This window comes from Teleopsis dalmanni, chromosome 1 (genome assembly GCF_002237135.1).
Source record: "Teleopsis dalmanni isolate 2A chromosome 1, ASM223713v2, whole genome shotgun sequence".
Taxonomy (NCBI): Eukaryota; Metazoa; Arthropoda; class Insecta; order Diptera; family Diopsidae; genus Teleopsis; species Teleopsis dalmanni.
In genome coordinates this window covers 125,106,306-125,129,578 of record NC_051846.1, presented here as the reverse complement: position 1 = coordinate 125,129,578, position 23,273 = coordinate 125,106,306, and the positions used below count along the sequence as shown (strand labels likewise).

The 23,273-nt window shown below is 34.0% G+C and overlaps 2 protein-coding genes across 2 annotated transcripts; both read left to right on the top strand.

Moving 5' to 3' along the window:
- Positions 1 to 17,011: 17,011 nt before the first annotated feature.
- Positions 17,012 to 18,586, top strand: LOC119665944 (tigger transposable element-derived protein 6-like). The gene is made up of 3 exons (XM_038075204.1): positions 17,012 to 18,109; positions 18,166 to 18,302; positions 18,364 to 18,586. Exons 1-3 carry the CDS (start codon positions 17,012 to 17,014, stop codon positions 18,584 to 18,586), a joined length of 1,458 nt encoding a protein of 485 aa, XP_037931132.1.
- Positions 18,587 to 22,244: 3,658 nt separating this feature from the next.
- Positions 22,245 to 22,970, top strand: LOC119665943 (transmembrane protein 201 homolog). The gene is made up of 2 exons (XM_038075203.1): positions 22,245 to 22,470; positions 22,628 to 22,970. The coding sequence occupies exons 1-2, from the start codon at positions 22,367 to 22,369 to the stop codon at positions 22,968 to 22,970; spliced, it is 447 nt and encodes a 148-aa protein (XP_037931131.1). The 5' UTR covers positions 22,245 to 22,366.
- Positions 22,971 to 23,273: the final 303 nt, after the last annotated feature.

The following is a 23,273-nucleotide window of genomic DNA, read 5'->3' as shown; positions in this document are numbered from 1 at the left end:
GAACGGGAATAACAACAAATAAATCAAAGGACTGATCATTGATTAGTGGTAGAGTTATTTGAAACAACATTTTGGTATCAAATAAACCGCTGCTGACTGTCATAAGAGAATATAGCTCAGAAATGTTGCTCATGTTAACCGGCAACTGCATTGTTGACCTGAGATGTTCCCTCATTGTAGTAACCTCATTCATGAGTTGCTTTGGCGGCAGGAGAAGTGGACTGATTTTACCATGATTTGTGTCGGTCAACACTCCTAAAATTGCTAATTCGTAAAATTGAATACTTGTTGTTACACTTAGTAGTTGAGTTGAAATTGCAGTGAAAAGTTGGTGGAGTTTTAAATTATAAATTTCCTTGTCCTCTTCTATCATTTTTGCCTTTACATCGTTCAATCGCTCGACTGTTAATTCAAAGGTTGTTTGATACTGCTGCTGATTTCGTTTCATGATATTTAGAGTAGAATCTAAAATTGAAGTTTGGTTTTTTAAAAGGTTGTAACGGCCAAAATTTTGTCAACCAAAAATTTGATCGTTACAACATCGTGGGTATAGTTGCCTACACAATAAAAGAAACACTCACTGGAATATATATAATCAACGGTTCCTGCAATAAAGAAGGGAATTGTTAAGTACGGATAAACACATTAACTTAACCAACTCACCGCAGCCGCCCGCGATACACGCCACACCAAAAACACAACGGGCCACCCCAGAACAACAGAACTCCAACACTGGGAGTGATAATCATATTTGACCATAGCCCACACACTATTTTTTATTTAGATTGATAAATATGTATATTATTTATAATTATAATTATTTGATTTAATTGTAATTTATCTTTAAAAAGAAACCACATTGTAAAAAATAGAACAAAATCAAAACAAAACAACACGAGCTGTCAAACGAAGAAAGCTTTTGTGGAAAAGGTGTAGAACTAGGGCGAAGCTTAAAGAAAGAACAAGTTCCAGCTTCCACATGAGAGGAAAAGTAGAATTCGCCCTAAAGCTAGACTTTCGCTGGTGCATTGCAGAGGGATCAGTTCACGAGCTTCGATCAACGGTCGTTGAACTTTAACGTACCAACAGCTGGCACCGTTGATCGTTGACGGTATAAAAGTTGCGTACACTTGGAAGAAGGTCTCTTGTCTGGTTATGTGCGGTCGTGAAAAGGAAAACTCCAGCAGCGGAATTTATTTAAATAAGACGGCGGTGATATTATAAAAAACAATTAAATAGTCTCAGAAATAGTGTAAAATCGTATCTATAAACAAAAGAATTATTCAAAAATTAAAAATTAAATTATTTGAACCAGTAGAGTTGTAACAATCGAAATTGAATTTTTAAAACTCTTGTTGATAAATTGTGAGTACGCATAAATTAAAGTTTTGCACGAAAAGATTGTTTTAAGAAAGACAAACTGATTAAACTAGTAAATGTGATAATATATAAAATTTAAAACTCTTATTGATAAATTGCGAGTACGTATAAATTGTAATTTTATATGTAAAAACTATTTTCAAGTAAGATAAACGGATTACATTAGTAAATGTGTTATTACATGAATTTAAAAAAATTTAAAGCTCTTGTTGATAAATTGTGAGTACGCATGAATTAAAATTTTGCACGAAAAGATTGTTTTAAGAAAGATAAACTGATTAAACTAGTAAATGTGTTACTATATAAAATTTAACACTCTTATTGATAAATTGTAAAGACTTAAAGTAGAGTAAAGAGTACTTAATTAAAAAAAAAAATAAAATAAAACTAAATTTGTATTTAGCTATTTATTTGATAATAAAATGAATATTAATAAATTTAATGAATAAAATAAAAAAACTAAACGAGCGAATAAATTAAAAAAGTGTTTTATTAAAATAAAAGCAAAACAGGTATAATAGCGAGGGCTCATAGGTATAACTACCGCTTTGATAGAGTTCAACACAAACTAGCTTCTCCTGATCGGTGTAAAATCAAGGTGGGAATCCAGCACAACGACACAAGTGAGAGACACAGGTAAGAAAGATTCAGGGCTTCAACAGTAACTGAATCTCGGTTGTACGGGGTATAACTCAAGTAGCTTTAATAGTCACGTGAGTCTATACCATAGTGTCGGAAACGATAGGTAGCTTTAATAGTCACCTAACGTCTCCGGCCCCTGGGCGCTTTAACAGTGAACAGGGAAGGGCGTGTGATCAGCGACCTGTAATACCACTCACGTAGCTTTAACAGTCACGCGTGCTGGTATTATATCGTGTCTATTTCGGTCAAGTGATTCCTTTGTGTCTGTGATTCCGATTGGTATTCGAACCAAGGTATCTGTAATTAAGAGCAATCAGAAGTGACGGGGTCTCACTAAATAAATTTCTTGTGTGGACCTTGGGGACGGCTGAGCCCAACCCCAGCTTGATACGAACCAAAAAGGGTTCATTACAAGTGGCGCCCGAGCAGGGACCCTGAGACCAGCACTTCACGACTCGAATAGCAACTGTTTCAATATCAATAACGAGGTGATATACACACAACTAACATGGGCAGGTCGTAAATATTTTTTTTATTTTACGGAAACATGACTTAAGAATCTCAGAGAATTCGGGCTGGATACTACGGAATAATGTAAGACTTGCGGCGGTAAATAACAAACTTCGTAACACAGGGAAAGCAACATGGAATATACACGCGACAGAGAATATAATGAAACATCAGAGCGACATAGCATGTTCAGCGATACAACAGCAAGGCAGTTACATTCACATCCGCAATGTGATGTACACTCGTATCTTCCTCAAAGGAACACACAGGCAAGCGTCATTGACCAGGTCAGAAAATGGGCGATCCGGTATGATGACAACAGCGATCCATTGACGTTTATCGAGCGATTGGAAGAATTAGCGGATCTGTATGCCATATCAACGAACATGTTGCCTCGAACAATGCCCCTGTTACTAGATGGACAAGGTTTGGTGTGGTTTAGATACAATAAGAAAGACTGGAATCACTGGGAAGCGTTCAAGAGAGATTTTCTGAAATTCTTTCTGCCACATCAATATTTCGAGCGATTGGAGGACGAACTGAGAAATCGATTGCAGAAACCAGGAGAGACGTTTAAAATGTATCTTTTGGAACTACAAAAACTAATGCGACACGCAGGTTTAAATCAAGAGTCACAATTAGAACGAGTATATCGCAACATGAGCACAGAGTACCAAATATACATCAAACGTCGAAATTTCACTTGTCTAAAGGAATTAATAGCACTAGCTGAGGACTTCGAAAAGCTACGCGAAGAGCAGAATGAAGTAAGTCGAGCACGAGATAGCGAGGTAATCTTTGGGCGCGTAGCAGTGGAATGTGCACGACCGCTGATAATACAGAAGACCATGAGACGCATAGCCAATACACCGAAATGTGATAAAGTCATTCATAGTCCATTCTCCAAGTCGCCTTTTCGCAACCAGCAGCAACACCAGCCAATCGCCAAGCAAACACCTGCAGAAACATCTAGAATTTTTACTTCAACTACTGCAGCAAGCATATCAACACAAAGCATGCGACATCGAAATGACGCGGAACAACATCATGTATTACCGCAAGATCGCAAACTAATCGCAGAAAATCCAAAAATAATTAAGCAACAGCGAGTTCCACAAGAGCAAGAAACATTACAAGTCCAATTGAAACAAATGCAACAAGAGCAAGATTCGAGTTCAATCAGGCTGCAAATACCAGAAGTACAACAAGAACAAAGTCCTAAAGTTAAAGAAATGTCAACAGAGTTTAATAACCAGCGAGTAATACGAAATCAAGAAACATTGCAAGTTCAATTGAAACAAATGCAACAAGAGCATCATTCGAGACCTATCAAAGTGCAAGTACCAGAAGTACAACAAGAACAAAGTCCTAAAGTCAAAGAAATATCAGCAGAGTATTGTCAACCACGAGTCATACAAAAACAGGAAATATTACAAGTTCAAATGAAGCAAGTAACGCAGCAACAAGATCCAAGACCTAATAGTGTACAAAAGGCGCAACGACACCGAGATCCAAGTCCCATCATGGTAGCACCTGATGTAAAACAACATCAAGCTACACAAGAACAAGCAGCACAGCACCAAAATCTAAAACATATCAAAAAACAAATACCAGAAATACCACGACAACCAAATCCTAAATTCAACGAAATGCCAGCAGAATTTGGTCAACAGCTAGATATACATGAGCACGTGGCACAACAGCAAGATTCAAGACCTAGTAGCATGGAAGAAGTACAACGACACCGAAGTGCAAGCCCTATCAATGTAACGCCAGGTCCAGATGGAAAACAGCTACTAGATACCCCAGAGCACGCAGTACAAGAAGTGTTTAACATCTCGCAAGAACAACCACCGTCAAAGACTTCGCTAATACCATGGAAGCAAAAGGATAAAATTATCAAAACGAATTCGACAAAAGGTCAAATATATGATGAAATACTTAGTCTTACCCAATCATTACCATTAACACAACTACCACAGCAAAAGGAAAAAACAATTCGTCTTCTAAAACAAGTAGGAGTATGTTACGAGTATCACGCATCGAAAAATCCACCTAGTATTCAAAGTCGACAGCAACAAGTGAAACATCGAAGTGTATTTCAACAAGACGATCAACACATCAAAGAGCAACACGACTTCTATAAAATATATAAGAGTCCAAAGCAACGTCACAGAAATCACGCTGGCAGGTAATGGTTCAGGGCAAATCACGTTTCCCGAAAGAAAGGAGGGAGTGTAACGGCCAAAATTTTGTCAACCAAAAATTTGATCGTTACAACATCGTGGGTATAGTTGCCTACACAATAAAAGAAACACTCACTGGAATATATATAATCAACGGTTCCTGCAATAAAGAAGGGAATTGTTAAGTACGGATAAACACATTAACTTAACCAACTCACCGCAGCCGCCCGCGATACACGCCACACCAAAAACACAACGGGCCACCCCAGAACAACAGAACTCCAACACTGGGAGTGATAATCATATTTGACCATAGTCCACACACTATTTTTTATTTAGATTGATAAATATATTATTTATAATTATAATTATTTGATTTAATTGTAATTTATCTTTAAAAAGAAACCACATTGTAAAAATAGAACAAAATCAAAACAAAACAACACGAGCTGTCAAACGAAGAAAGCTTTTGTGGAAAAGGTGTAGAACTAGGGCGAAGCTTAAAGAAAGAACAAGTTCCAGCTTCCACATGAGAGGGAAAAGTAGAATTCGCCCTAAAGCTAGATTTTCGCTGGTGCATTGCAGAGGGATCAGTTCACGAGCTTCGATCAACGGTCGTTGAACTTTAACGTACAGTTGGCACCGTTGATCGTTGACGGTATAAAAGTTGCGTACACTTGGAAGAAGGTCTCTCTTGTCTGGTTATGTGCGGTCGTGAAAGGGAAAACTCCTGGCGTTAGCAGCAGCGGAATTTATTTAACTAAGACGGCGGTGATAATATCAAAAACAATTAAATAGTCTCAGAAATAGTGTAAAATCGTATCTATAAACAAAAGAATTATTTAAAATTAAAAATTAAATTATTTGAACCAGTAAAGTTGTAATAATCGAAATTGAATTTTTAAAACTCTTGTTGATAAATTGTGAGTACGCATAAATTACAATTTTGCACGAAAAGATTGTTTTTAAGAAAGATAAACTGATTAAACTAGTAAATGTGTTAATATATAAAATTTAAAACTCTTATTGATAAATTGCGAGTACGTATAAACTGCAATTTTGTATGTAAAGATTATTTTCAAGTAAGATAAACGGATTAAATTAGTAAATGTATTACTATATGAATTTTAAAAAACTCTTATTGATAAATTGTAAAAACTTAAAGTAGAGTAAAGAGTACTTAATTTAAAAAAATAAAATAAAACTAAATTTGTACTTAATTATTTATTTGATAATAAAATAAATATTAATAAATTTCTTTTAATGAATAAAAAAAAACTAAACGAGTGAATAAATTGAAAAAAATTGTTTTATTAAAATAAAAGCAAAACAGGTACAATAGCGAGGGCTCATAGGTATAACTACCGATTTGATAGAGTTCAACACAAACTAGCTTCTCCTGATCGGTGCAAAATCAAGGTGGGAATCCAACGCAACGGCACAATTGAGAGACACAGGTAAGAAAGATTCAGGGCTTCAACAGTGACTGAATCTCGGTTGTACGGGGTATAACTCACGTAGCTTTAATAGTCACGTGAGTCTATACCATAGTGTCAGAAACGATAGGTAGCTTTAATAGTCACCTAACGTCTCCGGCCCCTGGGCGCTTTAACAGTGAACACGGAAGGGCGTGTGATCAGCGACCTGTAATATCACTCACGTAGCTTTAACAGTCACGCGTGCTGGTATTATATCGTGTCTATTTCGGTCAAGTGATTCCTTTGTGTCTGTGATTCCGATTGGTATTCGAACCAAGGTATCTGTAATTAAGAGCAATCAGAAGTGACGGGGTCTCACTAAATAAATTTCTTGTGTGGACCTTGGGGACGGCTGAGCCCAACCCCAGCTTGATACGAACCAAAAAGGGTTCATTACAAGGTTAAGCAAATGTTTCTCGTCATTTTTTAGTTGTTGAATCGTCTGCGCCATATTTTTAGCGTATTCTGAGTCCAAAACGCCGAATACTGTATTCGCAATGTTACGCACTAAATCAATTGTGCCTCTCTTCTTTCTTTTGTTGATCTGCATTATGTTTGCAGATAACAATTCATTTCTCGCTGCCTTGAACTGTTCAACTAACGTCCAGCAGTAATTATATCCATTCATCAAATTACACACGTTCGCTAAGGATTCGGTTCCATTTTCAATGAATTCAAACTCCTGCTGCAATGGACTTATGTCATAATAAGCTATGATTTTCCATTCTGCTTGTGATCTTTTGATGACTCCTTTGTGTTCGAAATGAATGCCTGGTGTGTTATTAAATGATTTCATTGTGATACCTAACCCTGATATCAGTGGTATCCATAATAGTACCAGCAATGCAATGGCTAGCAAGTTGATGTTGAGGTTTGTACGCTTTAGTGGCGTTTCTTCAGGTTGATGTTGTTGTGAAGTGGTAGACGAATGTAAATCTGCTGGTACCGGTGCCAATCGATGTATTGGCCGCTTCAAACTACCGTTCTTAGTTTTACCATCTGCCACTCGAATCTTACCTTCAATTTTTGGATGGGTATTTACACGTCGATCTACTGGCGATTCCTTAATTTGACGAGTACTTCCAATAGATGTTGCTTCACGTTTTTTCTCGACGTATGTAACTTGCCGATCATGATTCGCAACTTTATCTAATTTTTGCTCATTTTCGGTGGCTTTTGTACAAGTGATTGTACCCTGATTACATCCACCTAACGCACCGCTGCATACCCAACCAAGCACGGTATTCAGTAATACTGGTAAGTTGTTGGTCATATGAATTTGACCTATTGATATTAACCAATAGAAATGCTCAGCACCTATCAATAAGTCGACATCACTGTTTACATTAAACTCGGAATCGGCGAGTTTGATGTTTTTGGGAATCGGCCACTGAGATATGTCGAATGATCTGTGTGGTAGAGGTGAAATAATTTTTTCCATAACAACTGCTTTCATCTTCATATTGAACTTTGTGGTACGTGATGAGATGTTGGCAGTGACCTGATGGTTTGCCCTTCTCTTACCTGTGCCAATTCCTTTGAACCATGTTGGATTTGGATTTAGCTTGAGTTGTAATTTTGTAGCCAGCCTTTCTGTTATTAAGTTCATTTGAGAACCAGAATCCAGAATAGCCCTGCATTCAATTGTTTTGCCTGTATTTGTACTAATATTAACCTTGGCGGTCCCAAGCAACACATATGGTTTTGTTAACAGTGCTGTAGTTAAAACAGCATTAGCTTCTTCTTGATCGGAGGAAGTGGTTTTCTTGGGAATTTCTGATAAGTGCAATAACGAATTGTGGTTCTTGCTGCACTTGTTGCAGCGGGTACTTTTGCATTCTGCTGCCCTATGGCCTGTACGTAAGCAGTTCAAGCACAAACTAAGTTTCTGTACTGTCTTGATACGACATTGTGGTGTTGATTGCAAGAATGTTTTGCAATAATATATCGGATGTGATCCATTATTGCAGATCTTGCAGGTTGATATATTTGCCTTTCCCATCGTTGTGGCAAGGGTTTTTGCTGAGCATGGCTTCTCCCTATGGCCAATCGCCTCTAAGGACTGGAATCGTGATTCCAGGAAAATCATGAACTTCTTAATCGACTGAATCTCTCTTGGATGAGTCAGCGACTGTTCATACAAAATGCGAGTCTGCTTATCTAGTTTGAGGAGCAAACTATGAAGCAGTAACGGCGACCATGAATCAGTTTCGAGTCCCACATTTTTCAGTGCCAGCAATCCTTCAAAAGTAACATCATGGAGTGTCCTTATTTCTGTCGCTGAAGGATTGGTTGATATTATTGGTTGATTTAGAATTCTTTGAATGATTGTTGCTACAATAATTCTTTTGTTGTGATATCGTTCTTGTAGCAAATTCCATGCCGTTTGATAATTCTCGTTGGTTATTGACAGGTGTCGGACTAAGCCTTCTGCTTCTCCTGTTAAACTACCTTTGAGATACCACATTTTCTGAGCGTTAGAAAGCTGCTGCTTGTGAATCATTTCGGTGAACAAATCATAGAATTGACACCACTTCAAATAATCGCCATCGAATTTTGGTATTGTTACCTTAGGCAGTGATACACCAGCGCTGTCTGGTTTACTGCTTCCTTGTTGTGATTGTTCATCATTTGCTTTCTTTGAAGCTAACGAAATTAAAGTTGACTGAACCAATTCTTCCATTTCGAGGTACTCATCGAGTTTATATCCCACTGTAGTCGGATTGTTGGTGTACTCCCAAATTTCAAAATTAATGGCTTCAATCTCGTTCCATAGCTTCTCAATTCTTGCCATATTCACTTCATAAAAGGATTTCATCTGAACGCCTGTTTGACGACTGATGCCTGCTATGAGTCGCTTCAGTGATATACAAATTGCACCTTGCTTGTGTATCATTCGTGTTATACTCGTGCTATATTGTCCTTCCCTCGGTGACGGCATCGGTTGACGTGCTGTCGTTGCTGACTCCTTTGAAGAAGGTGTTGGAGGTATATTGCCGTCGTCACATCTGGTTGGAGGTATTTTGCTGTCGTCACATTTGGTTGGAGGTATTTTGCTGGACAATTCATTTTCGAAAATCTGCTCGTATTGTTCAAATAATTCTTTGATTTCTTGAAAGTAGTTGCTGGTAAAATATGCAACGCTCGTATCCAAATCTGGCAAATTCCTGATTTGTGTGTCGTTATGGTCAAATTGTCCCCATAATTCGTTGAGTAGCCTAATACGCTCTTCATAGTAGCGAGGGGATGTCTTCCTCTCTTTTGAGTCCTTTTTGAAGTTAGTGATCAGTTGTTGGATTTGTTTTCCCAATTCTGATTGTTTGGCAATCAATTCTGCCATGACTTCCATGGTTGTAAATACAGCAATAATACCCTTCTGAGCAGGTTCACTGGTTTGATGATAACGTGGTCCTTCTGAGCAGGTTCACTGGATTGATGAAAACGTGATCCTTACGGTGAATCACGTCGGGGTCACCAAAAATGTTCAATAAGTCGTTTCTTATTGAAACTGAATCGACACTTGAATCGATTCAGTGTTGCTTATGATTAGGAATCTGGCACTTGAACCAGTTCCTATTGCAAGGTCTGAATTTGGCACTTAAACCAACTTCAGGTGAATTCAAACAATAACAATATTTTTTGAGCAACTAGGCACATGAACCTATTTGCAATTGAGTTTTAATAAGCACTTGAACTAATTAAAACGCAAGGGCTGTTCTGTATTGAATGATAAAGTTATTAGAAAAATGTTGAGTTTTTATACACATTTGGCAAGGTGTTAATGTATACAATTCCCACGATAATGCTCTATAACTTAAGCTGCATTAAAGTAGCGATTAGGTATCGCTCAGCATAGTTGTGGGAACGGTCACAGTTCTCATGGAAATTGTATGCATTGACAAAAAAGAATATTACTTGCGTAATTTCCTTAGCAACCTGGTATATGCTTATGAACTTATTTCCTTTTAACCTTGAACTAAGTCCATATACCAGCTTGCTTTACAAACATAATTATTATTTAATAAGTACAATACTGACCTTGCACAAGCAAATTTAATTTCTCATAATGTTCTATATTAAAGAATTGCACATGCTAAATGCATGGCTTATCTGCAGTTTCATATGACGAGCAAAGTGTGCTCGTGTGATATACAACTGTTGTTGTTGTTATGATAAATTTTGATATCTTAACCCACCGTTCAAGGCTAAGACATCAAGTCATTAACATTATGAGAATAAAAATTTGCTTTGACAACAAAACAAAAATAATAGAATATTATTAATATGAAATATATAATTTAAAATATATTATTTAAAATACAAGATTTAGGCTGATCATTATTATGTCCAAATTGGACAATATTTAATGAAAAAAAATTTTTTTTTAATTCTTAATTTTTATATTTTAAAATTGAAATTCATTTTCATTCAAAACAAATACCCGCAAAAATAAAATAATTTTTAATTTACATGCAAAGAAACTACTAAAAATTTCTTAGAATCGTATAGTAACTTATCAAAAAATATATTTTGATTATTAAAAATAAATCTAAAACTTAATCTAAAAAATGATCATATTTTTAAAAGTTTAGATTATACTATATTATATTAAACCATGACCACTCACAATGAATTGTGTGCAGCATTTGTTTTGACTAATCCGAAACATTGTTATTACATTTCATGACCAAGAAACGCTGACTTTCACTGTTATAATCTAGTATGTTTTGAATTATTTTAAGCAATCCCAGATAATGAAAAGTAAACAAAATTTAGTTATATATAAACTGTCAATCGTTTTGGTCATATTTACTTAAGTTGGCGACGAGAATAAAAATCTGCAATTATTCAATCGCTTTCACGCTTATTTCCGTTCGGTATTTAATAAACAATCATACCGGGAGAAAGTGAAACTTATAAGCAATTGCTTAAAGAACAGCAAGAGTTCTTAAAAAATTTGCTGCAACAACAACATGAATGGATCGACTAAAGGTACTGCCGGTGTATCTGAAAGAAATCACAACATTATTCCAGAATTTTACAAATTTTCGAAAGAACAGCAAACCTGGGAATCGTACTTAGAGCAATTTAACCAACATTTTTCAGCATTTTCAGTCTAGTGCAGTGAAAAACAAAAAGCATTTTTCTTGTCTTGGATTGGCACAGAAAATTTCGAGCTGCTAAAAAATCTTTTCGGTAACATGAAATTACAAGAACAATCGTACAAAAATGTAACTGAAAAGCTAACGGATCATTTCCAGTCGAAACGACATATGGTCGCTGTGCGTTACGATTTTTTCAAAAGGGAAATGAAGCCGCATTAATCGTACAGAGAGTGGGTAGCCCACAATTGCACAATTTCGTAGATGATATGATTCATGAGCAAATTATTATACGTACACCGCACGATGCTGTGCGCACGGCTTGTTCCAAAAGCCCCAACCGACACTTGTTGATGGTTTGCAGATTGCAGAATTGTACGAAACAACCACTAATACGGTGGCAACAATTAAAGAACAAACGACGAAAATTCAATGCCTGTTAATTCAGTTGGTACAATTATAAAAAAACCGGGTGTTTTCAACAATAACAATAATAAAGTAAAATTCAAATCATGTTCTGGCTGTGGAAACTCTCATGCAAGAGAAAACTGTAAATTTAGAAATGCTGTATGCAATAAATGTAGCAATATTGGTCATATTGCACCAGTGTGGATGTCAAAGCAAAACAAGTGTAACAAACGCAATTCAGGTGATGAAAACAAAAAGAAAGATTACCGCCGTAAAAGTCACAACATTGGTACTGTTGAAACAATTAACAATACCTGTCAAGTATTGTAAAAACTGAAAGCAATAAGAATTACATTGACTTGGAAATTTGTAATAAAATTGTGTCTTTCCAAATGGATTCTGGTGCAACAGTTTTTCTAATAAATAAGCGAACATTCCAAACTCTAAATTGCCCAAAGTTGCGAAATTGTTCAAAAACCCAAAACCCAATGGGCTTCGCCTATTGTACTAGCGCCAAAAGCTGATGGTTCCATAAGAAATTGTGGGGATTTTAAACAAGCAATCAATGCGCAAATTGACATTGAACAATATCCTTTGCCCATACGCGAAAGTCTTTTCCATAAAATTCATTGCGGTCAACATTTATCTCGATGAAATTATCTCGATGACATCATCACCAGATGAGTCAGGACTAAAAGCAGTCCTGCAGCCACCTAAAGATCTAAAGCAAGCAGGAGCATTCATGGGTAAGGTAAACTACTAGCATAATTTTATACCTAATTTTTCGCAGTTATCCGCGCAAATCAACATGCTGCGCCGGAAAACTGTAAAACTCACATGGGGTACAACACAACAACAAGCATTTATAGCTCTTAAAACGCATATTCTCAATGCAGCGCAATTAGAACATTATTAGGAACACTTACCGTTGGTTCTAGCTACAGATGTCTCCTCCTATGGCATGGGAGTCGTCCTCATGCATACGTACGTTGACGGTACAGAAAGGCCTATTGTTTTTGCATCTAAAAATCTCGATATTCATCCGCGACGATATAGTCAGATAGAGAAAGCAGGGCTAGCTATCGTTTTTGGAGTCAAGCGTTTCCATCTTGTTAGCATTTTTAATCCAACTTATCAGTTACCGTCGATGACGTCACATCGTTTACAGCGATGGGCTATTATACTAATGGCTTATCAGTAGGATGTTCAGTATCGTGAAACTACTGAGCATTAAAATGCCGATGCTTTATCTCGTTTACCCGTTGGTGAAGATAAAACTTTTGATCATGAAGAGTCCTGTTTTAACATCAATGAACCTAACACACCTCTGGACGCTGAAATAATTCGTCAACATGCCAAAAATGACCCAATTCTTCGCCGAGTTTATTTTTTTGTTACAAACGGTTGGCCTGAAAAGCTAATGTCATTTTTCAATCATCGCTTCACTTTAATGCTAAACAACAATTTGCTTTGACTCCAGACGGAGTACAATCGGGTTTTCATTTCAGCCTCCCTTAAGCAGAAAGTTCTTAAACTTCTTCATGATGGTCATTGGGGAGTATTGAAATTGAAACAGCTAGCTCGACAACATGTCTGGTGAACTAATATTGACAAAGACATCGCACAATTAACTGAAAATTGTGATGTGTGCAAAATTGCAAATTCTGTTCACTCACGTGAAAACGTAAGCTGGCCTGAAGCTTATCGACCTTGGCAGAGTACATATCGACTTTGCTGGCCCATTCTGTAATTCAGATATATATGGCTAATATGCATCGACGCTTTCTCGCAATTTCCGTTCATTGTACAACTATCTACAACAACAACAGTTGACACCATATCGGCATTGGCTTCTATATTTTCACTGGAAGGTATTTCTGGTATACCATCGTAAGTGACAATGGTCTACAATTAACAGCTGAAGCATTCAAATATTTTTGCTCAAAACTTGGCATCAAACTATTAAAGCTATTAAGAAAAACTTTGATGATGGATTGTGTCTCAAATTCGCTGAATCAAAATACCTTGCAACATATCGTGCAACGCCGAATGCTGAAGGTAAATCACCTGCTGAACTTTTACATGGAAAGCCTGCTCGTACCCTGTTGAGTCAACTGTTTGACTCGCCTAGGAAGCACCTTGAAACTTCGAAACGAAAAATGAAATTCAGCCTAAAGCATTGTTTATTTTGAACATTCTAGTGAGCGGACGTGTTTTTAAGCCGGTCTCGGAAAAATTTAAATTTCAGTATAAAAACAAGTAAATAACAATCACTTTTAAAAGAATTACTTTTGTTATTAAAACAAAAATAAAAAACAGAACATTCTCGGACAAAAAAACAATTCCTAAAAGTTGAAAGTGCATAAAATATTAATTTGAAAATAGCGCGCGCTGTTGTGGTTCCGAGTAGAAGTTGTTACTTCCTCTTTAACCAAATAATATACACCTAGTTGAGGATGTTGAGGTGATGGTGATGATGATATAGTCCTCCCAGAAAACCCGTAAAAATAATACACTTTTCTTTAGTTATACAATGACACAATTACTTTATTTATTTCCAATATATAACAGCACTACTACGCTTCACTTTTCACTTTTTTACACACTTTAATACTTGGTCAAGCGCTACTGCGCTTAACCTCTTCACATTTCCAAGACCCAGTTCCAATTTTGAACTCGTCTTATATACCTAAACTTGATGCAAAAATCCAATATATGACCTAGTTACTTTATTGGGTTTTTCCCATAGTTGTATAATTTATTTTGCTAAATTCGCAAAGTTTTATTATTACAAGAATGCTCCACATATTTTTGCAATTCTTCCGTATTCAATATTTTCAAAGTCACTTACATCATGACACCAATTACTAACCAAATACCAAAAATCAGCATTTCTTATCGTCGAACTGACGGTCTGATGCTTTGGTTCTAGTCAATAACTGCCCAGATGCAAACAACCTTGCCTATTTTTAGGAAAATATACGATCAACTGAAATCGTACACAAATAAAAATATTACACGTATTTCACAGAGAAATTGCAAAACGTAAAGTTAAATGGACTAATTATTTAACTCATAACATTCCTTCCCCCTATGAAGAACATTGTGGCACACAATGTTACATATCTAGCGGTCTATATTAAACTTGCATCAAATTTAAGTTCACATTAAATATTTGTGATTGTTCTTAAAATTATAAAATATTTATAATTATTACTCTACAATAGTTATATTTTATTACTAATCAAAAATTTACATGTTATAAGTTTACAATAAAAAAATTTTATAAAATAATTTTATAAATTTGCTTATTAAGAAGTTTTTAAAAATAGTTACTTCAAAAAAAATTTTTTTTTTTTTCTCTTTTCTTTATTTATCAAAAGGTTTTTTCATTTAGTTTAACTTTAAAATATTAAAAAGTTATTATTGCTTGCAAAAAATTATTTAGGTTATAATAAAATATGTTGAATCTTCAAAAAAATTTTTTCAGTTTTCGAGTTTCCTTTGTGTTGACACTAAAATTTTTCTATAAATATAGTGCGGGTTTAAAATATTATCTCCTAACGTAAATCATGAATTTGCAATTCTGCAAAAAATAAATATTTAGTTCAGTAGCTGAACTCAATAATATTTTGTAACAATGTTTCCGCATTGTTTGCAGAATTGACTTTAATTACATTATACCTCACAAAAATGGTTTGTGAAGTAACATTATTCTGTTAATATATCTAGCTAGACTAGATATACAACATCAATTTACAACATTCAATTTTATAATTTTACAATTTTTATATTTCAATCTTTTACAATAACAAAACATTATTATTTAACAAAAACTCTACGTCACTCTATATTATTTAATCCAATTTTTTTTTCAATGTCAAATATATTTTTGAATGACTTAACAGAATTCGACACCTGCACTGCACCTGACACTGAAAATTTTAATGTCTTGCTTTACAACGACAATTTTTTTTTTTTTGTTTGTGGTGTTTCAGGCCTATTTTCGTAATTCGCTTACTTTTTCTTGTTGTAAATAATTTCAGTTTTATTGGTTTTATTAATACATTTTTTGTTTTTTAAAAAATTGTACGTACAAATTGAGTTTTTCCTTAAAACAACACAAAACCAAATATTTTTTTTTTATATCCTAAAGTATTCTTCTTTTTTTAAAACAAAACAAAAAAAAAAAAAAACAACAGATCTTATTTATATTATCGTATCTTATAAATTTCATAGGTTTTTCTTGAAGTATGTAGTTACAGTATGAACAACTAAATATTTATGTATTTAATTTTTTCTTTTCTTCTTCTTGTGTTTAGATATATTTCATATAATTGCCTTTCCCAAGTATACTTTACACTTTTCATATGATTACCAATACGGCACCCAACTAGTTTATTATCCTATCCAAAAACCATGTTACTATCTTACTCTAAAAGCTAATCCCATATTTTTGTTTTATATAAAAAGAAGTTAAATAAAACATCCTAGTCTATTTACCCATAGAATCCTTCAAATGCTAAAGAAATTTTAGTAAATTACTCTGTTATGTGCCTTGGAATATTTGAATTTTTCCCGACGTAAGTACATTCTGCTAATGAGTAAAGAACTGTCACTACTATGAATATTAGTTCTTACTTCATTCCTCACAAAACTCCTACAAGACCTAACTACTCCGAAACGGAACGTCATAATTATCATTATTATACTATTCCGACACTAGTTTATAAATTAAATCCCTGTTTAACTTAAACCACATTTTCTTTTTATTAATTCTCGTAATATTAAATTCTCGTAACGTAGACAAATTCTGCTAATAAGTAAAGAATTGTCACTACTATCAAGACTAATTCTTCCTACAAAACTTCTACATTACCCAGTTTCGTTAACTTCCTATAACTCAACTTATTTCCTCATTTCAATATACAGTATAATTCGCTTAGCTGCCTCGATGCTTAGCTGCGTCGATAAGATAGTTGCCTTAAATTATATTTTTTCTGCATTTATGGCTTCATTTGTATGAAAATAATTATATTTGCTGCATCCAAGTTAGCTGCCTGTTGCACTTAAGCGCCTCGTATCGACAGAATTTAATTGATGTTTTTTATGAATATCATCCAACTTAGCTGCGGCACCTAGGAAACGAATTTGCAAACAAAAAATTTATGCGTTTGTCAATAAAAAATACTCTTTTCTATTTGATGAATATGGCAATGCATGTCTTTTTTTTTATTTCTGCACATGTCCGTTTTTATTTTGCTTTGATCGTGTCTTTCTATAATCAAAATTTACTAATCGTAAAATGGGTAAAATAAAGCGTGTGGTTGGGTTAACAATAAATGAAAAACTCCAAATTATTACGGCTGTTAATGATAAAATTGATAAAAAGGTTCTATGCACTAAATACAGTTGTGACAGATCAACAATAAATCGCATAGTTAAAAACCAAGCCGAAATTCAAAAGTCTGCCTCATCGTCCCAGTTAAAGCGTAAGCGCCAACAAAAAGGTGCACACGATTTGGTAGAGGAGGCATTGTATAAATGGTTTCAACAACAAGAATCAATAAGCGTAATACTGGATCGGCATGTAATTTTGGCGAAGGCAAAGGAGTTTTGCGTAAAGTTTGGTGACGCCTTTAAGCCTGATGCAAATTTTTTATGGCGCTGGCGTAAGCGGCACAATATTAAACATGGTAAAATTCATGCCGAAACTGCATCAAATGATTCCGTAGCAGCAACTGAATATGTTCGTGACGTATTACCCGGCATAATTAAAGACTACGATCCAACCAATATTTTTAACGCAGACGAAACTGGCTTATTTTATAAAGCCATGCCTAATGCGACCTTCTATACCAGTGGAACGCAGTTAACTGGGCAAAAATCTCAGAAGGTGAGGCTTACACTATTGTTTATATGCAATGCAGTCGGGACTTACAAAAAGGCCTTTGTAATAGGCAGATCAAAAGCACCACGTTGCTTTAAGAACGCCCATGTGCCACTGCCATATTATGCTAACAAAAAAGCATGGATGACTAGTGAGCTCTGGAAAGAAATAGTCCACGAACTAGATGCAGATATGAAGAAGCAAAAACGGAAGATTTTGTTGTTTATTGATAATGCCACAAGCCACAATATTTTAGAAGGGTGTGAAAACATTAAATGCAGCTTTTTACCACCAAATACAACGGCTTCAGCTCAATCACTAGATCAAGGCATTATATACTGCTTCAAATTGGAGTATAGACGCATATTGGTAAAACAACAGCTAATTGCCGTAAATTCTGGAATATCAACAACTGAATTTTTAAAAACAATTTCATTGTTGGACGTTCTACATTTTGTAAACGATGGGTGGAAGAACGTAACGCAATTAACTATTCGCAATTGTTTTAAAAAGGTAAACAATTATATTATCAGTATTGCTGTTAACTAATAACTACATTACCTATAAAGGCTGGATTTAATCTGTACCTCAATGGCGAAGGAACTACTGATGACAACGAGGAAGAGTCCGATGAGATAGAATATGGACAACGTATTGATTGGAATGAATATGCAGCAATAGATAAAGATATATGTACCTTGTCATGGTAAGTTAACGGATGAGGAAATTGTGCAATCACTGGTTCCCAATGATAACGAAAACGGCAGCAATGGAGAGCTTGTCAGTGATGACGATGCCGACGATGAACCCGAACGCAATACTCTGAATAAAGATTTTTTCGCCATTAAGGTGCTGAAGCGTATTTGCATTCAAAATAATTGCGAAGAATTTTTGCCAAACCTTACATCTTTGGAGGATATATTTTTTAATTTATCTATAAAAGCGGCTCCAGTGCAAACAAAAATTACAACTTTCTTTAAAAAGAACTAATGGTACTTATTAACCGTATACACAATGTCCAAATAAATAAAAAATATTTTAATATGTATGAAATAAATACATATATTGTATAAAAACCGTAAAATTTAATTCTTTTATATTGTTGCGATGAAATGCGCACTATTTTAAGCAGACTATTAAAATTACGTTAGCTGCCTTTTTAAGATAGCTGCCTCCAAATTCGCTGCAAACAACTCGAGGCAGTTAAGCGAATTATACTGTACTATTAAAATATCACCATTAATGGTATTTACCATAACTATTCACCAAAAAATTTCTATTTTTTGTTTACTGCCCTTAAAGCACCGTAGTATTCCCTGGTCTTTTGCAGAAAACTCATTCCTCCTTAACATAATTCGTAATCCCTAAAAATCCAAATCATCTTCTAGCTACTAAAAACCTAAACTCGACTCGGAAAAATATCCTACTCAACCTATATTTCAAAAAAAATAAAGTACAACCCGATCCCTACATGCAATCAAAAACATCTCAATCTAAATATTAAACAAAAACACGGAAAAAAATAATAAAAAAAAAATTATCACTTATCATTCATTAAAACTCATTAAAATCATTAAAATTAATCATTAAAATCATTTTCATTAAAAAATTATTATTATTATTGTTGTTCATAACTGTGCCACATCTTCCCCGAAAAAAAATATAAAAAAAATTTTCTTTAAAATGAACTCCCCTAGTAAATATTTAAAATCATTATTATATTAATTACCTAAATTTCAACAATAATATTCAATTTTAAATTTTTATTTTTTTTTTTTTTAAAATATTTTTTAAAATGATATTTCTCACATTTGTTTTTTTTTTCACAATATTAACTATTACTTTATTTTTAAAATTAACTTTAGATGTCTTAGTTTTAAAAAAATTCTCAACTTCGAGACTAAAATTATCACTCACCATTTTAAGTTACTGGTTTCGATCCACCTGTCCCTGTAATTTTTTCACTGTTTTACGGTGTAATTCTCCCTCCATTATACTTTGGATTAATAATTTATCTACGTCGCCTTCCCTTACTCCTTTACTTTTTAATGCTTCTTCTAAACCGGCGGCCTGCTGTTCAGAATCTTGCAATAACTCTGTTAGAACTTTTGCCCGTTCACTCAGTTCTTCGCATTTATGCTTAAGACCTTCCTTGGCCTGTGTTAGCTCTGTGATTTTATTACCCATTTCTAGGGATCTAATATCTTTCACGTTCGCAATTTTTTCTTTTAAATTCTTTTAAATGCTGTAAACTCCCACGTAGGTAGGTGACGTTGTCGTCGCACGTTGCACGTTCTATAATGTAATGATTATAAAAACGTGTGTATACCGGCTGCGCCAATTTATGTTGTGGTTCCGAGTAGAAGTTGTTGCTTCCTCTTTAACCAAATAATATACACCTAGTTGAGGATGTTGAGGTGATGGTGATGATGATATAGTCCTCCCAGAAAACCCGTAAAAATAATACACTTTTCTTTAGTTATACAATGACACAATTACTTTATTTATTTCCAATATATAACAGCACTACTACGCTTCACTTTTCACTTTTTTACACACTTTAATACTTGGTCAAGCGCTACTGCGCTTAACCTCTTCACATTTCCAAGACCCAGTTCCAATTTTGAACTCGTCTTATATACCTAAACTTGATGCAAAAATCCAATATATGACCTAGTTACTTTATTGGGTTTTTCCCATAGTTGTATAATTTATTTTGCTAAATTCGCAAAGTTTTATTATTACAAGAATGCTCCACATATTTTTGCAATTCTTCCGTATTCAATATTTTCAAAGTCACTTACATCATGACACCAATTACTAACCAATTACCAAAAATCAGCATTTCTTATCGTCGAACTGACGGTCTGATGCTTTGGTTCTAGTCAATAACTGCCCAGATGCAAACAACCTTGCCTATTTTTAGGAAAATATACGATCAACTGAAATCGTACACAAATAAAAATATTACACGTATTTCACAGAGAAATTGCAAAACGTAAAGTTAAATGGACTAATTATTTAACTCATAACAGCGCTTTTTCGATTTTTGACAGAGACAGCAAATTATTTTCTAAAGCACAAAATAAAAAATAAAAAGTGAGCAAGCATTCAAGCAAAATATCAGTGCGGTTTTGTGTATATATAAACAAAACAAAAAAGTGCTGATAGAGACAGCTAGTATTTTATTAAAAACGTGTTCCACAAAAGCTGTAATAGGAAGCCCGCAATTCATTACAACACAACCCAACACACCATATCAAAACACAACAAAACATCAAAACCAACATACTTGCTAACATTGGATTTTGGAATTTAAAGTTATTTATTTTATTAACTATTATTATTTTTTTATTATTATTATTATTATTATTATTATTATTATTATTATTATTATTATTATTATTATTATTATTATTAGGCCTTTTCGGTGGCTCGCAAGTACGGCAAAAAATGCATGTTGGCCTATGTTGGCCACGCGAGTCATTGGCATCACTGTTGCAATCTGTCAAATGTTTTGTTTTGACAAACAGCAAATCTTGTATATGTGCATATAAATCAAATATATTTTTATAAAAATATTATAAAATTAAAATGAACACGGAATTAAAAGGAATGGTAAGAATATTGGAAATTTAAAAATAAAACACTAAGATAAGTAAATTTTTGTAGGTACTGTCGATGTTGGGAGAAGGAAGCAACGTTTTGCAGTGGCCGAGGGATGCAAGTTGTTTCACGGATTTTTTAAATGTTATGAATGCCGCAACAACCTCCTCTGAAGATTCTCTTCCTTTCGTGCCAAGTAGCACTCTAGAAAACACTTCGTTTCCTTTGTGGTCCATAGTTTACGTGTATTTCAAAAAATTTTTTAGAAAAACTTCAAAAATTATGTTTGTTTAATTAATTTTACGTATGTAAATTACAAATTAAATGAAATAAAATAAATGTTACTTGGTAATAACTAACATAATAAAAAATTCAATGTGCTTAATACTTACGATTTCTCCATTCTTATTATTTCTTCGTTACTTTTCAATATTTTTCAAATTTTTGAATTCTGTTTGAATTTTTATTTCCTCAATGTTTGACATTTGATTGCACTATTCGTTGGAATTTTCAATGAAGGTTCACAATAGTTCGCTTATTGCGTTGGTAACATTTTCTTTTTTACTGGCCGATGTGATTGGCCAGCATAACTATGCTGGCCGAGGTAGAGAAAATAGTGTTGTTGTTTTGCGTACATTGCGGCCAGTATAGGCCTGCATAGGCCAACAACTTGCTGTTTTTTGCCGTACTTGCGAGCCACCGAATACGCCTATAGGCATTTTAAAATAAAACTCAAAAAATAATAATTAAATTTGCTTTATATTATATTCATCAAAAATAATTATTTTATATACTTTTTATTTTATTAAATTAATTATTTATTTATTTATTAATTAATATTTAATTTTAATTAATTGTTTATTAAATTAATATTATAAAATTATATATAATTCATACTAACTGCACCAATCAGCTGCCGCGATGCGAGGTTGTATCTGGTGCCACCAAAAATACTTAAATGCTTTATCTAATATTCAGTAGTTAAACTGTGGTGAATTGCAAAGTATAAGTACATACAGACAGCATGAGGCCAAATGTACTGCATAAGGTGACATACACTTGATTGGTTGTCGCGGGGACCGCGCTAGTGATTTTTTTGCTGTGCAATATTTTTATAATAAATAATAAATTAAATTATATGTAAAAACATTCTAATTGTAAAATATGAATAATAATTATATTATTGAAATTGCGGCTAATACAATACCGAAATTGGCTTTTGTTTTTGTGGTGTTTTTAGTACTACATAAATTTTATGTAAAAGTGCGGTAAGTTAACTAATCTGACATGTGCGGAAGAATTTTAAACCGGTTGCCGCCTAATCTTTTTGTATAAAAAAATATATATGCAAACGAATAAATATATATGTTGAATAATTAGTGTAGCAAAATTTTGGCGCTATTATTAAATAAATTCTATTTATAGATCAAAAACTAAGACTACCGTGAATTGTTGGTTTTGCAATGAAAATACCAAAGTCCTATATGTCGAATCCAACAGTTGGACCTGTCCAAAATGTGAGCAATATAATGGATTTAACAAAAATGGGGATTGTAATCGCCTAATATATGAGAAATATGACTGCAGCAATCTAACTACTAATAAAATACAATTTGCTGATCCCTCATCAACACCACTTACCTCATCACCGCAAAATGGACTTTGTAAAGCATGTAATGAAGCCCAAAATTGGATAGTAGAAAAACGTGCAGAATTTGAACCAACGAAAGAAAATCGTTTCGATCAGGAATTTAAGGTCTACAAGTAAGTTAACGTACTATTAGAGACATTTATGTAGTGGTAAAAAAAAAATTAAAGAGATTAAAAGGTTTAGACGACAGATGTTACATCAATTTTTACCTGCTCAATAATGCCTTAAACTATGACCTTATTATCTATACTTTAATCAGTTTAGAATAAAAGAAAGGGATTATTTTTGCAGAACTAAAAAATTCAATTAGTTATATTTAATCATTTATATACATATTTTGTTCTGTTGATGAAATCATATTCGACCTTAACTTAGGAATGAAATTCACAAGGTCTTAAACATAAAATAATTATGTTTATT

Coding starts and splice junctions, on each gene's coding strand:
- LOC119665944 (XM_038075204.1), top strand. CDS start 17,012: ATGGGTAAAATAAAGCGTGTGGTTGGGTTAACAATAAATGAAAAACTC. Junction 18,110..18,165: donor TTCGCAATTGTTTTAAAAAG/GTAAACAATTAT, acceptor TTACCTATAAAG/GCTGGATTTAATCTGTACCT. Junction 18,303..18,363: donor GATATATGTACCTTGTCATG/GTAAGTTAACGG, acceptor CGAAAACGGCAG/CAATGGAGAGCTTGTCAGTG.
- LOC119665943 (XM_038075203.1), top strand. CDS start 22,367: ATGAATAATAATTATATTATTGAAATTGCGGCTAATACAATACCGAAA. Junction 22,471..22,627: donor AAATTTTATGTAAAAGTGCG/GTAAGTTAACTA, acceptor TTCTATTTATAG/ATCAAAAACTAAGACTACCG.